Source organism: Buteo buteo, chromosome 24 (assembly GCF_964188355.1).
Source record: "Buteo buteo chromosome 24, bButBut1.hap1.1, whole genome shotgun sequence".
Classification (NCBI taxonomy): Eukaryota; Metazoa; Chordata; class Aves; order Accipitriformes; family Accipitridae; genus Buteo; species Buteo buteo.
Window position 1 is genome coordinate 6,448,443 of NC_134194.1, and position 20,884 is coordinate 6,469,326.

Sequence of the window (20,884 nt, forward strand, 5' to 3'; positions counted from 1 at the left end):
TTGTTCAGTTCTGTTCCCAACAGAAGACCACTTAAAGATTATCTCTAAAATCCACGTGGTCTTTTAAGGCTGGCACAAAAGATCTGATATTTACAGCGCCTGCTGGGAAGGTGACACCTTGTGAGCTATTTGTTTTTTCCCAGGTAGTTTCACAACATATTTGCTCTCAGTGTGTCCTTGCTGTATGTCAGGTGCCGCTCTGTGAGTAAAGTAGTGCCGTAGTGTCACCTAGTGGCAAGTTCTGTTTGCTGCCCCTCTTTTTACAGTACCAATAACGTGTTAAATAACGAAAAGGAAAATCGGTGTCTTGTTTTTACCTGCTTTCTGATATTCCACGTTCCAGGCCACTATACTCCTACTAAAAGATTTTTTATTTTATTTTATTTTTGCTAAAAAGCAGGCAATAGTTAAGAGTAGAACAATACATATACTACAATTTTCCTTGGACTGTCATTTAATATACATCTGGTGAGTATTTGGTCTTAACTGGTTGATTTAAATATATACTGAGTTCTGTTGCTGTTCGTTTGATTCCATGCCAATATCTTCATGCAAGTTTCTCTTCAATATTCTACTCTGTCCTTTCCTTTATTTACTACAAGGACACACATTTCCACCTAATACTATTTCTACTTCCTCTCAGTGACTATAATGACCTTTGAAATGAGTTTCAAACAGCTGATTCTTTCAGTAGTAACGAGGAGTTTTTCAAGGATGGCACTAGCTGGTACACTGGGATCAGAAAGCATAAAGTTGTGGGGTTTTTTTTAAAAAAAAAAAAAGAAAAAAGTAATGATTGCTTTGACTCAATACAGATGTGATGACACAACTGGAAATAGTACCCTTTTTTTAATCACTCTTTGATTAGAAGTGATTGGAAAGGATGTTAGCTAATCAGCTGCACTAGAGGAGGAACAACAGCTAAAACTGTTGTCTCTAACAACTTAATCACTGTTATAATGGGGGAATTTATTCACTGTTGTGGAAATTTTTGAGGGGTTGGGTTGGGGGGGGCGTTGATGACTTCCTAAAAAAAAAAAAGTTATCATTTCCTAATATTGTTTTTCCTCAACTGGCATTCACTTACCCCAGTGCAGAAGAGGAAGAATGATTTAGTGGTTTGAGGAATAGGGAGGGAAGGAGGGAATAGCACAACACAAGCAAGGAACCTTTTATTGGTATTTGATGCTGCTGTCATCACTGGAAGATGACTTTCGATAGTTGCACTACGTACTGTATAGCTTATTGCTATCATGTTAGCACAAAGTGGTTGCTCAGAACTTGGTGGATCCAGCTCTACTCAGCAACCACTGAATTCTTCTTGCTAAATACTGTGATTTGTATTGCTCTGTGAATCTCCTATAATGTGTTGTTAAACACACAACACACTGGAGGGGGGTGGGGGGTACGTTATTCCAACTACAGCTACACTTGTTATTTATTACTACTAGCCTTTTAAAGGTCAAAAACTTGACTAGCTCATTTGTAATGTAATCCATGTTTTGCTGATTGAAGATGTTATAGGAATGCAAGGTATAACTGACAGCTTATCATGAAAGTTTACCCTTTAGCATACAGTAGTATTTTTGCTGATTTAAAATATTTAAAGTGTGTGATTCACTTGAAATGTTAAATGGCAAAAAAGTTTCTTAAAACATTAGCCCCAAAACCAATAAATCTGAGCAAGACAAATTGACCAAATAAACTGTCTTGCTAAGTATCATTGCATGAAAATTAATATTCCTTTTAATATCACTGAATGCAAATAATATAGCTTCACCTATTATAAAATTAACTCTTCCATTTTGGCTAATCAGACTTTTGTCTTAAGTGTACAGTTTCCTGACTAAAATAGGAATCCTTCAGGAATAATCTTCTTCTATACTTTAAATTCACCATTATTTAAATATTTCAAATGTGATTTCTTCTGCCTCCCCCCCTTCAGAAGACAGAGGAGGGGGGTGGTAAAACCAAACGAGGCCATGCAAGAGCTGCATGAAAAAGGAACTGAATTTCACTTAGCTCAGGCAGCTTCATAATGATACGTTTTCTTTAGAAGCATCTTGTTGATTTCTACGGTTAGGAAAAGCAAAAAAGTAGTAAGTGGGTCACTTGGTTCCCTGACTAACTTTTCAGTGAGCCCTAACAGTTTAAGTCTCAAAAATTCTATTTATTGTGATTACACAGAACTGACATTTATGTACTCTGGCAGACCTAGACAAGCCACATAATGGGCTTTCAAAAGAAACCACCATTCATCTTCACATGAGTAGCAAGAGCTGGACTAGTGCTCTGTAAAGAGACTACAGTGCTGAAATATCATCTGCAGAAGACAGAAATTAAAATAAGCCCACTCTCAAAGCTAAAAGTGAATAGTTATTCATGCATAGTGCCCCTCCTTGATAAATCTGTGAATCAAAACCAAAGTAACACCACTTTTTTTTTACTTTTTTTTTTTAAGTACTTAAAGCTGTATCCTGTATAAACTACATCCTCCTTGGCTGCCCCAAATGACTCCTTAGGAAATTGTACTTTGTAAACAAAACAAACCTCTTTAACTTAGGGCTCACTTACAATGTTACAAGACTTCTTGCTCGCTTTAAAATAAGAAGTGTGAGGGGAAAAGGGCATTTAATGCATTCAGTGGCTGACTTCATAATATTTAAGTCATTTTGACCAAATAGTAATAAGTGAAGTACAATTAAATCATATGGCTGTGTAGCAAAAATTTTAGCAAATTTCTTATGTACAAAGCTTCCTATTTGATCTCAGCAGACACCTGAAATAAAATGATCAAATGTTCTTTAATAGTAACTTAAGAAAAGATGATCAGCATCTATGTGGTAGTTTCACTTAATATTTTTACAAAGTAGCTAATTGTAAGGCTGTAAAGGGGAGTCTGATGCATCATTACCTTATGGGAGCAACGTACTGAGAAGTTAAATAGGAGTCTTGCTTTGCTCTTATTTTCTGGTTGCAAAACTTTTATGCCCTATTCTTCAGATGTATTAAAAAAGAAGAGTTATTTCAATGCTTAGAATTATGCTTTGCTTCTCTAGCCAATATTGCCGTAACCCAAATACGGGGTGGATAGTAAAAGGCAGAAAATCAATGTCAAGTCTTACTCAAGTCAAACAGAGGTATATTCATATAGTCAGCTGCAAGATAGCAACCTACAAAGCTGTTAGATAATACTTCCTTATAAACACAGCCAAATACTGCTGGAGTCCACAAGATGGAGTAAAACTTATCTCTATAAGCTTTTAGCAAAAGTAGCTTAAGGCCTATACTTAGCTCATATGAATCATGGGTGAATAAGAGACTGCTGATCTCTGAATTCTCAACAAAAATATGAGTTTCCCTGTGCTTTGTGGGAAAAAAAAGTTGTTAAATTTTCAGTGTCTGAGAAGCCAAGAAGACAGAATCAATCTTAAAGTAGCTTATAGTAGAAGAACAAATAAGATACAGACCTGAAGACTTATTTTGCTGCAAGACTACTGAAATTACTCTCTCCTATTCCCTCCTTCTTACATTTCTTAACAAAAAAAAACCCTTTCCTCTATGTAGCAAAAAAGCTAATACGCAGCATCTACTATCTCATGACTAAATGAGTGATGTATCTCAAGTGCATACAGTTGCTGGATGGAAAAATGGGTAATAAGCCATGCATCAGTAGGCTATGTCAGTATTTGAGACACCCAGTAAGGTGACATTTTCATACTAGGGCAATTTCAGTTCCCCTTCATGATAAATCTTTTCTACCAAACACAGCCGAAATACATTACTGAAGTAGCCTTACTGACTACAGTTTTGTAGTGTCTGCGAGCAAGCACTTTTCACAACAGTGAACCTGTCATACCAATCCACCACTTTAATCAAGTGACGATGACTTGAATTATACGCAGAGTAATGAAGATCTCTTTAAGTTGTCACAACTTAACTGCCTACATCTGGGATGTCAAAAGATACTATTAATTTTCTAATAGAAAATGATGTTTGTGAACACAGATAGCAACAAGAACCTGTAAAGTGTATTTTTGTTACTTTGATAATTTGTTTAAAAGTAAAACTCTTCTTCTTCCGCCCCCCGGAGTCTTTAACTCAGAACATCAAGCACACTGCCCAGTTCTGGAAAAGCCTGTCTTAGAGTCCTGCTTATGCATGCCGCTGCTTTAAAACCGCTCAGCTGGCTCTTCGGCACCGGCCTTCCACCGGCAGGCAGGCAGGGCGTGGGGCTGCCGACTCGATTGCTCATGACTAGTGTCATATGACACGTTAAAGATGGCTGAAGGGGAGAGTTGCACCGCATCTGCCGCGGAAATAAAGGAAGACTTTGAGATTATTGACAGAAAACAGATTCCTAATGCGGCTGAGTTGAAAAACGAGGAAAAAGAGAAAACGGAAGAAGCGAGGTGGTCTGCTCCCATCTTGTCGCTGGCCAAGAAAGCCTCGGAAAACTTAGCGCTGAGCTATGGCAACGCTCTGAAGTCTGCATCTTTGGTAGGATTCATATCCAAACCAGTCAGCAATGACAGCACAGCAAAAACAAGTATGGTTATGCTTATTTAGTAAACTTGCTTTTATGGTGCGCAAATAAGTTTGCTCCCGTAAGTGCTGTTGATTAGTGTCCGTGATGCATGGTTATTACTTTGAATTTATTTTTAAAAACCTGATGCTGCAGTTTTTTATTTAAGCAAAATTATACAAACAACACAGATGTGGAACAAAATTTATTGCAATCAGAAGATTCCTATACTCTTAATATATTTGGGAAAACTGACTTTAGTCTTATGTAGTAAGCTTTTATTTGATTCCTTTTCTCCCTCCCCCTTAAAGTTCACCTCAGCAGCAGCCTGACTGCACTCGTAAGTGATCTAGTCAATTTGTTATCCTTCCTAAGTGTGCTGGCTCGGAGAAGGAACTATACTGTGCTTCTCATATGGCTTTAATGTCAGAAAGTGGGCAAGTGAACCAAGATGCAGATTTGTTATAAATTACTTCTTAACTGTGCTAAAAAATGCCTTCTATTTAACCACAGCTTGCTTTACTAAACATCTGTATTCATGGGTATAGCAACCATACAGATTCATACAACAGGTCTCTTAAAACTGAATTAAAAGGGCTTTAGTTGAATTCATATGGAAATTAAACCTCAGTGATATTCATAACATAGAAACAAAAACATTCAAATGTAGCAGTAATTGGGCCTAGAGTCTTGTACTCCAGGGTCTCAGACTAGTACTTAATGGTTTTGGAGCAATAGAGCTGAGTTTTGCTAACTGATGCTGACCTTTTTGTTTTTAATGATATTAAGTATTCAAGCTGGAGTTTTGTGGGGATGAATTGTGACTGCATAGTGAAATAAGTTACTGCTGATGGACTTTTTTATTTTTTGTGAAAATTCCTCAGTGTTGCATAGTCAGAGTTAAGATTAATTCTGTCCTGAAAAAAACTAGATTCTTGTCTTTCTTTGCATCTCTAAGTCTCACACCAAACTCTTCACATATTTGTTTCCTGGATGCCCATCTTGAGCACCTGGGATCTAACCTGAGGAGGGGCAGAATATCCCATTTTCTTCAGTTGCATTTGGAATAATGCTGTGAATAGATGCAATTCAAAACAACATACAGCATTTGGCAGGGGCTGGGGAATAACATGTTCTCTTGCCTGAAATGGAGCCCCCACACTTAATGGAACTTTTACCATAATCTTTCAGCTTCTCATCTGTAAAATAAGGGAGTACAACACCACCTCCCCAAATTGTTCAAAGTATTCAGATAATATGTTGATCAGTTTTGTGGAAAATTCCGTAAGAAAAATCTGTTCATAACTTAGATACGAAATGTGAACTGGCACTAAATCCTGTTCTGCCTATTCTGCCTATTCATTATTACCTTTGACCAAGAACTATAAATTCAATTTAAAGCAGGTATTTTTAAAAAATAAGCTGAGGCCTGGAAGACCACTTGTGGAAAACTAGCAACTTGTTCCCTGCTGCCATCTTTTTCCAGAGATTTTATAACCTCTACCTGCTACTTCAGATCTGTTGATCACACATAAACTGTGCTGCGTGCTATGCAGTCAGTTGGACATACAGAAAGGCACATCATAAAACCAGTGCTGCTACTGAAGAAACTATGTCCTGCCTTGCAGAGAAGGCCGGGAACTAAAACTCTAAAGAATACAAATCAAGAAAGACTTGCAGTCGTAAAGACCAAGAAATGGAGAACTGTTAGCTTTTCTTCCTGCTTCAGTGTTCTCTGACTTCAAAGCATACTGAATAATTACAGTAACAAGGCATGGGGCTTCAAAAAGATGTTAAAACAAACCTGTTGAATGAGATTCTAGACTGTGTGACTGCATTCTTAAAGATTGCAGCATAATGTCTCTGATCTTTTGCACTTAGGTAACCCAATTCCTAATCTTTGAGGCTTGGCTTTGGTAATGTGTCTAGTATCTGCCTATTTTGCATGTACCAACTTGTTCACAGTTTTGCAAAAGATGTACTTGACTGTGTAAATTTGCAACAGTCTAAAAAATATTGTTCAAGTAATTAGTTAACTTAATACAAACCCTTATTAAGACACTGTGTTCATAAAGAACACTTCATTCACAGGTTTTGTTTTGTTGGAGTTTTTTTTAAGTCTTGTGGATAATACATGTACCTTGAGCAAGGCTTACAAGCAAAATATTCCTGATAAAGTAAAAATTCAAATTCAGGAAACCATCAAAATAAGTTGGTGTTGTTACTGAAACACCGCAATACCCAAAGAAAGTCACTGATTTTGTGTTTCTGCAGTCAGCTTTTTTTTCTGTTCCTGATGTGTACCTGACAATATTGACATCAAAATGTCACAGCCCTTTTAGTCCTCAGTCTCATCTCAAGGCATTATATGCAATTTTGAGGCATCCACTATGTTGACTATAGTCATTGATACAATAGGCTACTGAGAAGACAGGACTTGGTGTGCTTTGTGATTATCGAGATCAGTTTGATTAGAATGACTCTTTTCACTCTTTTGATAAGAGTTTTGCTCGGTTTTAATCCTAAATTAAGATTATGTGCACAAAAAAGGTAGGTAATAATGAAAATTAGTACCGAAATAGATTTTTGCACAGCGTTAACAATCTTGCATGTGACTTACACAGGGGCTCTGCCTGTTAAGACTTGGGTCTTCTGCAACTGCTATTTCTGCAAGGGAGTATGACCATGTTTGATCCACAGGTGACAGCAAGATTCTCCTACTGCAACAGCGCTGGCTCAAAAGATCATTTAGGCGGCCACTGGTCTGCGGTTGGCAGCTTCTGTCAGAACCTGTTGTTGACTGAAGGAAAAGCGGTAGCTGGCAGCCTGTTTTTGTCTCGCCCCCCTTCAGGTTTAAGGGAGGACAGCCTGTCCCGCCTTGGGGGGGGGGGGGAGAGGCGCTGACGAAGGGCGCTGAGTGCCCCGCTCGCTGCCCGCGCCACGCACCACAGACTCTTTCTAAAATGGCGCCCGGCGCTGCCCGCCCTCGCCAGGCTCGGTCTCGCGAGAGTTGCCTGGCGGGGGCGGGGGGGGGCAGTAGTGCGTGTGCTGTTGCCGTGGTAACGCGGGCGGGGAGGGGTCGCCTCAGCCCGCAGTGGGGGGGCCGCGCCCCGCCGCCCAGGTAGGGCCCCCCCCTCCTCTGCCCTGCGCGGCCGCTGAGGCGGCGCTCGGCCCGGGGGGGGGCAGGTGCCGTGTCCCCGCGGGGGGCGGCGGGTGCTGGGAGCGGCAGGGCCGGGGCAGCGGCCTCGCTCCCCCCCCCCGGGATCAGTTTTCGATCCGCGCGTACAGCCTGTTGCGGGTGGGGGGAGGCGGGATTCACCCGTGTCTTACACCCAGCTCTTCTCGAGCCGTTCACCTCCGCAAGATGGAGACCGAGCCGGGGAGGCACCGCTCCTGTCAGCGCTGTGAGGGGTCAGGAGGCCTGCGTTACTAAAAGCAGCTTTTCTTTCTCCACCCGTGTGTCCCCCCCCCCACCTCAGGTGCGCGATACCACGCCATGGAGGAGCGCGCCAACCTCATGAACATGATGAAGCTCAGTATCAAAATCCTGATCCAGTCGGCCCTGAGCCTGGGCCGGACCCTGGACTCCGACTTCCCTCCCTTGCAGCAGTTCTTCGTGGTGCTGGAGCACTGCCTCAAGCACGGGCTGAAAGGTGGGCACCCGCTCCCCCACGGCTGCGCCGGCTGCCACGCTGAGGGGAGGCAGATAAACGAGCCTGTGTCACGTCTCGCTGTGTCTCCAGTTTGGCTTCTGTGTGACCTTAATATTAATCGCATACACCGTGTGATGCTAATCGGTATTACAGATATAACTGTGCGGTTACCTTCTCATATACCCTGTGTTCTGTGCCTCCTAAACTGTCGAGGTATTTTTAGTGCCCCCTTTTCGTTGACGTGTTAAAAGCTGGTAAGACAAAGTAAAACGTAGACTAAAATTTGTAATTCTGGAGTTGGAAGCCTGTCGCTTTTCCTCACAAATTTCTCTGTATACTCATTTTAGTGAAGAAGACTTTTATTGGACAGAACAAATCGTTTTTTGGTCCTTTGGAGCTAGTGGAAAAACTTTGTCCTGAAGCATCAGATATAGCAACTAGCGTTAAAAATCTGCCAGAGTTGAAGTAAGTTGATAGTTGGGGATGATGCTTTTCACTTATACTGCTCGGAGAAAGAATCCTTCATCTAGTCTCTCGCCTTCCTTAATGAGATCTTGTTCCCAAAGAGAAAAAGAGGGTATGTAGGAGGCATTGACTTCTCCAAGAGACAAGAGGGATATGTCAAAATACCCAGTGCTTCTGATTCAAACAATGCTGTCAGATTAAAAACAGCATTTGGAAACATCTATAACCTTGCTAAAAATAACCGTAAAGTCTTCACAGCTATTTTCTTTCCTCTTCTTTCCCCTCAGTTTTATGACTTTCTGTCATTTTGTGCATGTGCTAGTAGTATTTAATTTGGGTAATTCGGGGTGATGGAAAGAGACTAGTTTTAATGCGAGGATGCATCAATAGTTGGGTTATGGTGGTAGCTGAAAATGTTTGCTGAAGCAATGGGATATACTTAAATGCTTCTGTGTTCTGGAGACAGCACTTCATTTCCCAAGGGATTTCTTCTTTAATTTGGGGGGTTTTAGTAAATAACAACCTTCATCTCCCTTTGTAAAGGGAGAATTTTGAATTGCACACATTTACTTAAAAAAACACCTTTTTTTTTTTTTTTTAATACCAAATCATGCATCTTTCATTTTAGGACTGCTGTGGGAAGAGGAAGGGCGTGGCTTTATCTAGCACTCATGCAAAAGAAACTGGCGGATTATCTCAAAGTACTCTTGGACCATAAGCATTTATTAAGGTAACAGTACAGACATACATAGATTGTATTCACTGAATCACTGAAACCTTGCGTTGCTGTAGTGAGAGGTCATTAATTGACCAGTTTAACTTTAAGCTTGTTCTTGCAGCCTGCAGAGGAGCAAGTTGTTCGTTGTTTTTGCAGTGAACCTACAGAAGAACGAGTATTGTCTGTGAGAGTTCTGCATCCTCTGCATTGTGCAATAAATTAGCAAGAAGGGGCTGATCAGCTGTGCTTTCTAAGGACTACATTACTGTTTATATGACTTTAGTGATGGAAGTACTATTATCATTTTGATGTGCAGTGATGCCTTATAATATTTCTTCTAGTGAATTTTATGAACCTGATGCATTGATGATGGAGGAGGAAGGAGCAGTCATTGTGGGTCTGCTAGTTGGACTGAATGTTATTGATGCAAACCTTTGCTTGAAAGGAGAAGACTTGGATTCCCAGGTGAAGATTAAAGCTTAGATAACATCAGTTGGTATGAGATTCTAATAGAATTAAGCACATCCATAAATACTGAGATGGGTCCAGAACTCTGTCCAGAATGTCCTGTATTGAAGCTTGTCATGTTTCCCACGTTAAATCAAAAAAACCTACATAGGCATCCATCTCTTTAAGGAGCGGTTTATGGAAATGCTGTCAAAACTAATAACTGCTAGGAAACTGAGCACACTGAATATGGTTATTTTGATGCTTTTATGACAAGCACTAGCTTGCACATTTGCTTCAGCTAGGAAGAATATAGGTATTACCTGTCTCTCTAAACTTCAGCTTCAGATTTTTACCTTTTTCCTAATATAAAGTAATGTCTGCTGCTATGCAGAATTGCACTGTGAAGGTGTGTTAATATTTTAAATATATTTTTCAGGTTGGAGTGATTGATTTTTCCTTGTACCTTAAGGAAACACAGGACAGTGATGGCAAACAGTATGTATGGTGAATTTATGATTCTAAGTTGGTATGTTTTTTGTAGAACAAACCTGTCAGTCTGTGGGAGCACATGAGTGATAGAAACCTCAAAGTCTTTTTATCATCTGAAAAAGAGAATCCAAAATAGATTTTGTTAGCTAAACCAAAGTACTAATTTTCAAAGGTTGAGCACATGGTAGTTTTAACAACAATACAGTGTGGAGAGTTTGTGTCTCGAGCTGGGAGCAAATTAAAAGCACCCAAAATTGTAGATTGTGGTTTTATTTGATTTTAGGAGACATGATCTGCCAGGTCACCCACTACTAAATCACTGCTTTGTTTCTATGCACTGTTTCAGAAATGCTCTCAGTTAAGGAGCTGTCTTTGTAGGAGCGATCAGTTATGGAGGAAAAAAAAGTAGTTTTAGGTGAAATGTTAGGTGAATTAGAGACTGTAACTGTTACCATCACTGTATCCAGAAGACCTGTAGTGAATGGAAGGGACTTCATAGTTTGTGTGCTTCTGGCACTTCAGAGCACTTTACTGTATAGCTGCTGAGGAGAAGCCGATAAACAGCTGCTTCATCTCCCTAGTGCTTCCGGTCTAGCTCAGGCACAAGTATTTTTATAAGAAAAGGAGAAACTCAGTTTGCAAGTCTATGCTGAAAACCCTAGTACAAACTGTAACACTTTAGAATGAAGGAGTTTCTTCTCAATCAACAAATTCTCACTTTTACAACTAGAGATGGAGGGATTACAGCTGTCCTTGACCAGAAGCATTATGTGGAAGAGCTCAACCGACATCTAAGGTGGGATTTTAATCTATTCTAATATACAAACACTTGTCCTGTTTAGCTTTTCCAGTATGGCTTTGAATGTCTCTGCTTACAGTCTTGTAGATTTTTGTCTGATATTGAAATGCCTTTTCTGATTATTTCCCAAAATCTTAGTTTAATCTTGTAATCTTACTCTTCTGATGGCATATGCAATGCAGAAAACAAGTCTGTGTAATAGTAGTTTACTTTTTGGAAACTTATTAGTGACTAACAGAAGATTTTGGAGCTACTTTTTCAAGAGAAAACTATTACAAGTGCATCTGAAAATTCATTCTTTAGAGGAAGAGTCTTTATTCTTCCCCCATAGGTTGTTCAGTGGGAGGAGCAGGCCTCACTTACCCTCTTGAACATGAGAGGTGGTAAGACTGCAAAAGCTAAGCCAGAACAGGGCTGCCAACTAATACAGTAGGCTGCCAACTGTAGGGAAATGCATGGTCCTCTCAGTGCTTAAGAGGGACAGTTATCCTTCCTCCAGATTTTTTGCCAGCTCACCAAAGTATTTCATTATTAACAAATACAAGATGGTAAAAGCATGGTTGAGGATAGGAATAAATGATGGACATTGGCACTTCTTTTATTGTTTTTATGCATCTCTTTTCCTTGCTGCAGTTGCACGGTTGCAGATCTTCAGAACAAAATAGACTGTTTAGAAAAGACCAATTCAAAACTCCAGGAAGAGGTTTGTGTCTGGTCTGTTAAATATTTCTCATAGCTCTTTTCCATTAGAGGCAAAACTCCCTAAGAACATACCTTAGACCTAAAATATTTGAGTTGATACTAGTGGAATGTGGGGGATTGGTAGGACTGGCATGAGTCAGCACATGGGGAAAGCTCTGTGGAAGGCTTCTACATTATGTTAGCTGTTAAGGTGCTTTTGGGCACCTCTTTGGTAGACGGGTTTCCTTAATCAAGTTTTTTGTCTTGCAATCGTGTCTCCACCCAAAAGTAATCATACCACTGTAATGAACGTGACTTGTCCCTCTTCCTTCTGCACGTACACATGTGTATGTATTTGTCATGTGTGTTAAACAGAACTTGGAAAAAGAGAAGGAAAAGAACCACACTTCAATTAGGAAATCTTTCCTAGCTGGGAACTGAAATAGAATCCAGCAGCATGCGTGATAGTGGTTGTTCTGGGGTTTTGGGGGTGGGGGGGAGGTATATATATACGTATATAAAATGTATATGTATATATAACGTGTGTATATGTCTTGTTCAGAGTGTATCTGTGTAGTCCAATTTCCAATACTTTTGAGGGTATCTCCACTTGAAAATGCCATAAGGTTCCAGCAGTGAATGTCAAGCCTGACTTGCTGTATGACTTCTATTTCATACCAGAATTTATACCACAGATCTGTGGTGGATTTTAGCCTTTTACACTAGGATGCATTTCTTTGCACAGTTAATATTTAAAAATAATTATGAGGGTGTGAAGCAGAAGTCAAGTGAACAAACGTTGGTGGGCTTATTAATTTAGGCTGTATAGTGAGTGTGGCTGCAGAAGGGTCAGGCAGCTTCTGGGGAGAATGAAAGGGACGAAAGGGGAAGTGAGCAGTGCACCTGCTACAAAGGTTGAGCTGCTAACTTTAGAATTCCTCCAGATGTTGCATGCTTGTACAGTGATTAAATATAGATATGTTCTCTTTGTAAACAGCTTGCAGCAGCAACTGACCGAATTGGATCACTTCAGGAAGAGCAGCAGCAGTTAAAACAACAAAATGAATTAATTCGTGAACGGAGTGAAAAAAGTGTAGAGGTGGGACACCTATTTAAAGATAATGAGGATCCTTAAAATAAGTGATCTTTTTTGATCAACTGTAGTTAGTGCTTTCAAAAGCACTTTGAATTGGAATGCTAAGCACTGTTTAGCATGCTACTGCGTAGATCACTGTTTCTGTGCGTGGTAGGCACAGGTGGTAGATTTTGCTGTTCTTTACTACACACTTAAACATATACTTGCAGAAGGGAGAAAGCATTAAAAGTATTAGAATGGTTTATTTTTATTTTTGCTTTATTCTTTGAAACTTCAGCTTATTAACATTTGCCAGCTTATTAATTGTAAAATAGTAGGATTTTACTTGAAATAGCACATAGAAATATTGTGTTACACACAAGAACTTAAGGCATACTTTAAATACATAGCTTTGCGATCTTATGTGGCTTTTTTGCTGATGTTTCCTATAGGTAACGAAAGAGGATACAAAAGTAGAATTGGATACTTACAAGCAGTCACGCCAGGGTCTTGATGAAATGTACAGTGATGTTTGGAAGCAGTTGAAAGAAGAAAAAAAAATTAGGCTGGTAAGGAAACTTAACTATAGAAAGTGAAATGAAAAATACAGAATTCTGCATACTTTAAGGTAGCATTACAAGTATAAGATGTATACTGTGCACTTTTTGCAGCTATTCAGAATTCATAAAGGAATTGCAAGCAAGATGCTGGACATTGGTCATTAACAGTGTCTGTAAAGAACTGGAAATTGGGGCTTTTGGAATGCTGAAAATAAAAGGTCTTTCCCTGTTTAAGAACCTACCAGCATTATTATAATAGAGACTAAGATCAAAACACAAGAGGCAACTGTCTTTATGGAGGAAAATATGGTATATGCACAACAGTCACTTGCACAGTGAGCTGCTAATTAGTGACTGGTGAAGAGATTGCCCAGGCTTGCTGAAGCCTATGGCTCTAAGTCAACCCAAGCCCAGCTGCCAGGAGAAATGCTTCATCTGACACGCTGCTAAGTTACACACTGAGCTCTATGCTTCATGCCAGCAGATCTGCACCCTTGCCCTGATCTGGAGAGCTGAAATAGTATTTCAGTCTTGCTAACTTAATGGATTGTTTGAGACCTACTTCTGTAAAAACATAGTTCATTGTTATATCAGAGTAATACATAGCTTGTGTATGAGGTTATATGGGTTTTGGAAATGCTTATGCTGACATATGACTACATAGCAGTAACTAGGGAATCTCTTTGTAAGGAACTAGAGAAAGAGTTGGAGCTACAAATTGGAATGAAAACAGAAATGGAAATTGCCATGAAACTTCTGGAAAAAGATACTCATGAAAAACAAGACACTTTAGTTGCACTTCGCCAACAGTTAGAAGAAGTGAAGGCTATTAACTTGCAGATGTTTCACAAATCTCAGGTATGTACTTAGTGGAGAATAGAAAGAACAGCTGTAGTGGTGGTCTTTACGTGTTAATTGTGCACTGAGGACATGTAGGCACTTATATGCATCTGAAGTCATACTTAGATGCAACAATTTTCTTAATATCTGTTTTAAAACTGTAGAAGGAATTGTTTAATTTTTTATTATGCGTCATTATTGGTATGATATTGGGTATGTTTCGAAAGAAAGGGAATTTCCTTGAGTATGCTGCATAGTATACCATAGGATCATCCAACAAACGCTGAGACAAATGGAGAGCTCTCCCAGGGGATAAAGTGTTTGCAGGAGTCCTTTGTTCTAACCACTGAATGATAAGTCTTTAAAAAAAATTACTTACTGCAGCCAGGAACTGTCTTGCTTCTCCTTCCCATCTGTGTTATCTTGCCTTTCACCTGCACCACATTTAACACTTTACTGTAGAAACCAGCAATAAGCCTCTCTAAAGCATTAGAAAACTATCAGTTATTTTTGCCTATCTCCTGTTGTCTGTACTCAAATGGTCAGCTGAGTGCTATAGCCAGTGGAAAGGCAACACTGGATTTGGGGAGGGAGGAATTCTGTGGTCAGGCTGGCCTCTGGAGCTACCAAAAAGTTGTTGAACTGGTTTAGGTATTTCATTATACCCCCTTTAGCGTAAGACCTGGCTCTCCAGATGTAAGATGGTTGGAGAAGTAAAATGCAAAAACATTTTGCTTTTTGGGCCTGTCTTCCTTACCCTGGCAGTTTTTAGAGTTTACTTTCTCCATCCTTTGTGTCATCTATTGCAGGGGTTTGGGAATGTTTTTGTGGGGTTTTTTTTGTTGTTTGAGTGGGCTGTGGTGTTTTGTCTTGTTTTTTTCAATTGGACAAAAAATGTACTGATAGGCATTTCCACAAGGAAGTGATGGAGTAATAGTGTTCATACAAGATATACAGAGCTTGTCTCCATTAATGCAATAAGAGTTTAACTAGACTTCCCCTCCCATACCTGGTGCCAGAAATCCAGAGGGGATTCCTCTCAGTTTTTATGGACTGTTTCCTCATGCCTGTTCAGGCTTTATCCTGGCCTTTGCCTCCTTCACAGATGCACAGAAACTTGCAAGGCAATGGCCAGTGAAACCCCAGTGCTGAGGTATGCCTTTGCTTTCAAAAGCAGCAGTATTTATTTTGTATTTTTTTTGTCTTCCTGGTTCCATGCTGACTGAGTGCAGTTGTTACGTTCAAATCATAATTGATATTCTTATCCTGTCAATTCAATCTGACTTACTTCTTCAAACTTGTTTCTAAAGAGAAGATTTGGGGCTTGTAGTTGATCTCATAGGTCGAAACTTAGTACAGTTAAGTTTTCTTCTAAGCTCTTAACAAGTTGAGGAGTGTCTGCTCTGGCATTAATAGCATTTTGTTTGTACGTTCCAGTTAGACCCAGTCATGGCCATGTGACAAGCTAAACAGTGTTTATCTAGTGGCAGACTTTCATTAAACACTAACACTTTGTGCTTTGGAAAATTAAAATGTATTACCTGGAATATCTATTCACTTATTCCTACAGAATGCAGAGTGTTCATTACAACAGAAAACAGAAGCAATATCCTCTTTTGAAGGAAAAACAAATGAGATGTTGTCCTCTATGAAACAAATGGAAGAGAGGTAATCATTACAAGTTCAGAAAGTCAACACTGAAGTCGGCAGAAAGTTTCCAGTTGAAACCTTTATAGGATGACCTTCCATACACCTCCTGTAAACACTTGGGCATGCGTGCCAGCATGACGTTCTTTTTCCTTTCCCCTCCTTATCACCCTCTGCGCTTGCCTGTTCTCTTTTCCCAGGCAAACATGCCCATAATTGACACCATTCGAAAACCATAGCTCTTTCCATAGGCAGGCTGTTTCAAAACATGTTGACTTTAGTTTGAGAACAGGTACGACTCTTGCTTTTGGGGTTTTTTTTGCAGAAACAGTTGCTTTCAAAAGTCATTTTTTTCTCCTCTAACATTTTCAGTTCAAGCTTTTATAAAGATCTGTATGGTGAACAGAATGAGAGGGTGTAGGTAAGGAGGATGTGAATTTACAACAAATGTACATGTTCCTTACTTTGTAGATTGCAGCATGCAGAAAAGGCAAGGCAGACTGCAGAAGAAAGATGCAACAAGATGAAGCAAGAGCTTGCTGGCAGGCTTGACAGTTGTCGGCAACAGATGTCCCAACTGGATAGTAAATGGTATTTAATCTGATCAGGTTTTTTTCCTTCCCTTATGCCATTTCTTTAAGAAGTGCTTTCTACTCCTTTTGTGCTAAGGTCTAAAGAGGGGTAGGTTTGAATTATATTGGGTTCAGCAAGTATTGACAGAAGTATGCAAGATCTAGGAAAGCACAGCACTTCTGTATAATGCACAGTTACCATGAAGATTTGGAAATGTTTTTTCCAGAATATCCAATTGAGGGCACAGAGTGCCAATAGAAATCTGGCCATTCAGACTAGCAATGGAGCTTCCAATGGCTTTTTTACTAAATCTGGAGATAGGTACTGTCATGCTTGTAGGATGAGCATTTAAGTGACTGTCATCCAAATGCCTTGGGGTTTTTGGAGGGGTCTGGGGGTTGCGGAGTGTCCTGCTGTTCTTAGGGAATGTTAATCCTCTAAAGACTTCTAATACCTATAGAAAACGTTTTTTTTCACTGTTCAGACTTCAGGGTAGAGTCATTTTTAAACATGGCTGTTTAAACACAGGTAGTCAAATATGTACTTGTGGGGCTTGGTTTTGGGTTTTTGTTTTGGGGTTGGGTTTTTTAGTAGTTTGTTGTGTTTTTTTTTTTCTTCTAGCCATTCATTGCTGCTTGTTTTCTGTGACCTGAAAATGCTAATATCGTTTTTGATGTCTACTGCCATAACACCCCTGTTCTTTCATGTCCCAGAACACCACTCTAGTTTTTGCCCTCTTTTGGGCAAGGTTTCTTCTTCTCATAGTGTTGCTATCCTTAAATGCTATAGAACATTTTTCTGCTATCTAAATGCTATAGAATATTTTGCTTGCATTTCTTAGAATTAATTACTTTTAAATAGCTCAACTCTGGAAAAGGAGTTAAAATCTGAAAAGGAACAGAGACAAACTTTGCAAAGAGACCTACACCAAGAGAAGGACGCTACCACTCTGCTTAGAACAGAATTGCAACAAATGGAAGGACTGAAAAAGGTATGCGCAGTGCCAACACGCCCCATGTTCAGGATTAAAGCTGACTTGGAAGCAGTACAATGATTGCCTCTGTAGCGGAGTGTTTGTTCTGTACCACTGTCGCCTGAGGGGTTTCAAAAGCTTGGCTGTTATTAACACAAGCCTGCACGTGAAACGCCAGTGTAGGGCTCAGGCGATGAAAACAGCTTAGCAACCTCCTTTGCCACCTCGAGCTATCTGCCCTGCCCGAGCTGCACGAGTGTCTGAGCCACCATCAGTCAGCAGCTGAAGCTGAGGTGGGATCTCTGGGGACAAAAAGCTCATCGGCTGTCCCATGGTGAGGTACCCCTGCTCAGGTAGGAAATGGCAAGTTCAGGGCTTTCAGTGACTGTGTGAGGTCTTTCAACTGTATGTAATAAAATAAGAGCACGTTTTCAAGTATTTAAAACAACTGAATGCAATTTATTTTTTAAGTGCGAACATTCTTGTTGACCTGAGGAGAATTTGCTCCTGTGTATCTAGCAGTTTAGATTTTGAAGACACAATTGTACACCAGTATCTGTCTATACGCTCGTGAGTGGGCATAGGACTGCTGCATTCTAGCTATGCTCAAGGATGTTTAAAGCCTGAAAATCTCCCTTTTTCTGGTAAATATGGTTAAATGATTTTGTTGTTTGTGCAGAACCCCTGGGTAGTTCACCCATGTAATTCTAAAAATCAGGCCTTAGAAATAGGTAGGTTTGTAAAGGAGCTTATTCTTGAGAAGTGCTTGGGTAGTTTGGCTAGACTGATCTAGGTTATAGGTCAAACTTAGCACACAAAAAACTTTTTATGTCTCATTTTTTGCTTGATTTTATAGGAACTGAGAAAACTGCAAGATGAGAAGCAGCAGTTAGAGAAAGTCTGTGAGGAGCAGGAGCAAGCTCTTCAAGAAATGGGACTTCATCTCAGCCAGTAAGTTCTAGGAACTGAACTGCTCTAAGTGACGTAACCTGGAGGATGGAATATCAAAATAATACAAATAATTTTAAAGCGCATCTAGTTATAAAAATCAATAAACATGAGAATTTTAGGAGGTAATTACTATGCATGGGAAACTAAACAGCCATGAAATAAAAGTGAGGGATGATCCTTGCATGAGTAAGCTGGCTGAGATAGGAAACAATACAGTAAATGGTGAGTTCTGGCAGTGGAACTGTGCTTTTCCCACGTTCTTCTGAATATACTGAAAAGGGGGCAAGCCTCAAGGTGACGAAGTTTCCTGGTGATACTGAGTGGTTCAGAGTTGTAACAGGGAGCTAACTGAAGAATTAGAGTTTAGATTCAATGGCTGGACAGTGGAATGGCAGGTAAAATTGAAGACAACTAAATGTAAAGTCATGCAGAGGGAATGATTTTGCTTTTTTCCAGATCAAAGTTGAAGATGGAAGATATTAAAGAAGTAAATAAAGCACTAAAGGTACTCTACCTCTCATGGATATTTTGACTAAGCGCATGCAGTTCATTTAACACCTTCACATTTCACCAGTTATCCTACTTCAAAAGATGGCTTTTAAAAAATACCAACAATGTTGGTAAACTGCCTTTGAATTTTATTTTATACATTTATTTGAATCTACAGTGAGGTTTTCATTCCAATTTTCTAGGGCCATACCTGGCTGAAGGATGATGAAGCAACACACTGCAAGCAATGTGAAAAGGAATTCTCTATCTCGAGAAGGAAGGTAATGTTGTTCAGTGGATTATTTTTTCCTTTTGTCACAGAAAACAAAAACCGTGCTGTTGCACAGTTTGGTAGGGAAGACTGATGCTGCTTCAATTCCAGATCTTGCTGGCATGATAACTACATAGAGAAGTAATTTGGCATTTCCCATCCTAAAAATAATGTTCTTCTGCTTGGGTGCTTTCCTTGGTAGGGAGCTGTTACGGGCTGTGTTCTCTTGTGCTGAGGTTCATCTCCCTTCCCCCTCGAGCCTTGTGTCCTGGGGACTAGATGCTGACAGGCTGTGCTCGGTGCCTTTCAGTCACGGGGGACGGCTGCTGGGGCCCTGCTGCGTGGTTTGAGACAGCTCCGGGTGCCTGCACAGGCCACCCGGCAGCACAAGCACCAGATTCCCTCCCTGTAGAGCCAGGCCTGCGTGTGCTTTCCTGAAAGCACAGGCCTGGCTGCGTACTGATCCAGAGAGCTGCTTAGTGGCAGCGGAGCAGCTCCTCCAGCCCCTGGCCAGGCCTGCTCCGCCTGCAGGGCCCGGGGCGAGCACAGCTCCTGGTTGTGTTCAGGCCTCTGCACAGGCAGAAATGCTGCTGGGAGGGTTGGGCCAGTTGGGAATTGGAGGATGATGTCAGTGGACTCCGAACACTTTTTTTAAGGTCTGATTTATCTCCTCGTGACGCTCTGTTTTTAGGCAGCTGTGCTTATTCTCTCTGTTTGTAGCATCACTGCAGAAACTGCGGGGACATCTTCTGCAACACTTGCTCCAGTAATGAACTTGCACTGCCATCGTATCCCAAACCTGTCCGTGTTTGTGATACTTGTCACACTTTACTCCTTCAGCGCTGTTCATCCAATTCCTCCTAAGGCTTTTGTAACCTTGACCACCCTAATGTTGGAAAGTAGCCATTATTTTTTTTAATTCTGAATTCCAGGCATCTTCTGTGCAGCAGACTGTCTGGTCTCTACTATTTTCCACTGTGAGAGCAGTGTGAAATAATTTGTAGGGATTATGCAAGCTAATGTTTCTCTGACTGGAATAATAAAGAAAATTGTATCAACTGTAATTTCCCTTAAAGTTCTATTTGAAACTAAAATGCAAATTCACTTTTCTGATTTTTTATAGGTATTTGTATTAAAATTTGTATATGGCATTTCTACATTTATGCAATCCTGCTAGATGCCACTGTCTTTCTGCACATTAACTTCAGTTCCTCTGTATCATCACTATAGCTGCTCCTGTTCGTTTCACTGGCTAGTGTACAGTTTTGTATTTGCTAAGGAAAGTCAATTTATGAATTGTCTATAGAAGGAAAGAGCTTTATGAATGTGCCTTCTGTTCACTGCAGAGTCAAAAACTACACCTTGTACTTGTTCTGAAAGTCGCCGTGAGCACATTGCTGTAGTTACACAATTAAAGCCTTTTGCAAAAACTGAAAGCAAAATTGAAGTTCTGATTTTTAACAGCTGTCAGTCACAGATCCTGGAAGGGAACGTTCTTGTACTGCTGTGTATGTTGAGGGCTTAAGCTAGCAATACCAAAATGCATCAAGCATAACTGACCAACACATGCATGCTCAGGGACGGCTCCTGAGGAAGCCAGTGCTCTGCAGGTGTAAAGGAGAAGGGCAGTGACTCCAGCTGCTGTGCCCAGCACACAGCTCAACCAGCAATGGTGCTGCCGACTTCTGCCCGTCTCTCACGAACGAAGCCCTTTTCTCAAGGCTG

General features: G+C 40.3%; 1 protein-coding gene across 4 annotated transcripts; it reads left to right on the forward strand.

Annotated features, from left to right (window-relative positions):
• The first annotated feature begins 4,259 nt into the window (after window positions 1-4,259).
• Window positions 4,260-20,594, forward strand: RUFY1 (RUN and FYVE domain containing 1). Of its 4 annotated transcripts, none has more exons than XM_075056352.1 (18): window positions 4,260-4,549; window positions 8,005-8,178; window positions 8,526-8,643; window positions 9,272-9,373; window positions 9,703-9,826; window positions 10,248-10,306; window positions 11,031-11,096; window positions 11,733-11,802; window positions 12,778-12,879; window positions 13,308-13,424; window positions 14,106-14,273; window positions 15,826-15,923; window positions 16,374-16,493; window positions 17,337-17,466; window positions 18,305-18,399; window positions 18,856-18,904; window positions 19,092-19,169; window positions 19,851-20,594. In XM_075056352.1, exons 1-18 carry the CDS (start codon window positions 4,282-4,284, stop codon window positions 20,076-20,078), a joined length of 2,166 nt encoding a protein of 721 aa, XP_074912453.1. In that variant the 5' UTR covers window positions 4,260-4,281; the 3' UTR covers window positions 20,079-20,594. The 4 variants fall into 4 exon arrangements, with proteins under 4 accessions (XP_074912453.1, XP_074912454.1, XP_074912455.1 ...); XM_075056353.1 differs by having other exon boundaries at window positions 19,880-20,594; XM_075056354.1 differs by having other exon boundaries at window positions 4,365-4,500.
• Window positions 20,595-20,884: the final 290 nt, after the last annotated feature.

Coding starts and splice junctions, on each gene's coding strand:
- RUFY1 (XM_075056352.1), top strand. CDS start 4,282: ATGGCTGAAGGGGAGAGTTGCACCGCATCTGCCGCGGAAATAAAGGAA. Junction 13,425..14,105: donor AAGAAAAAAAAATTAGGCTG/GTAAGGAAACTT, acceptor TCTCTTTGTAAG/GAACTAGAGAAAGAGTTGGA. Junction 15,924..16,373: donor ATGAAACAAATGGAAGAGAG/GTAATCATTACA, acceptor CTTACTTTGTAG/ATTGCAGCATGCAGAAAAGG.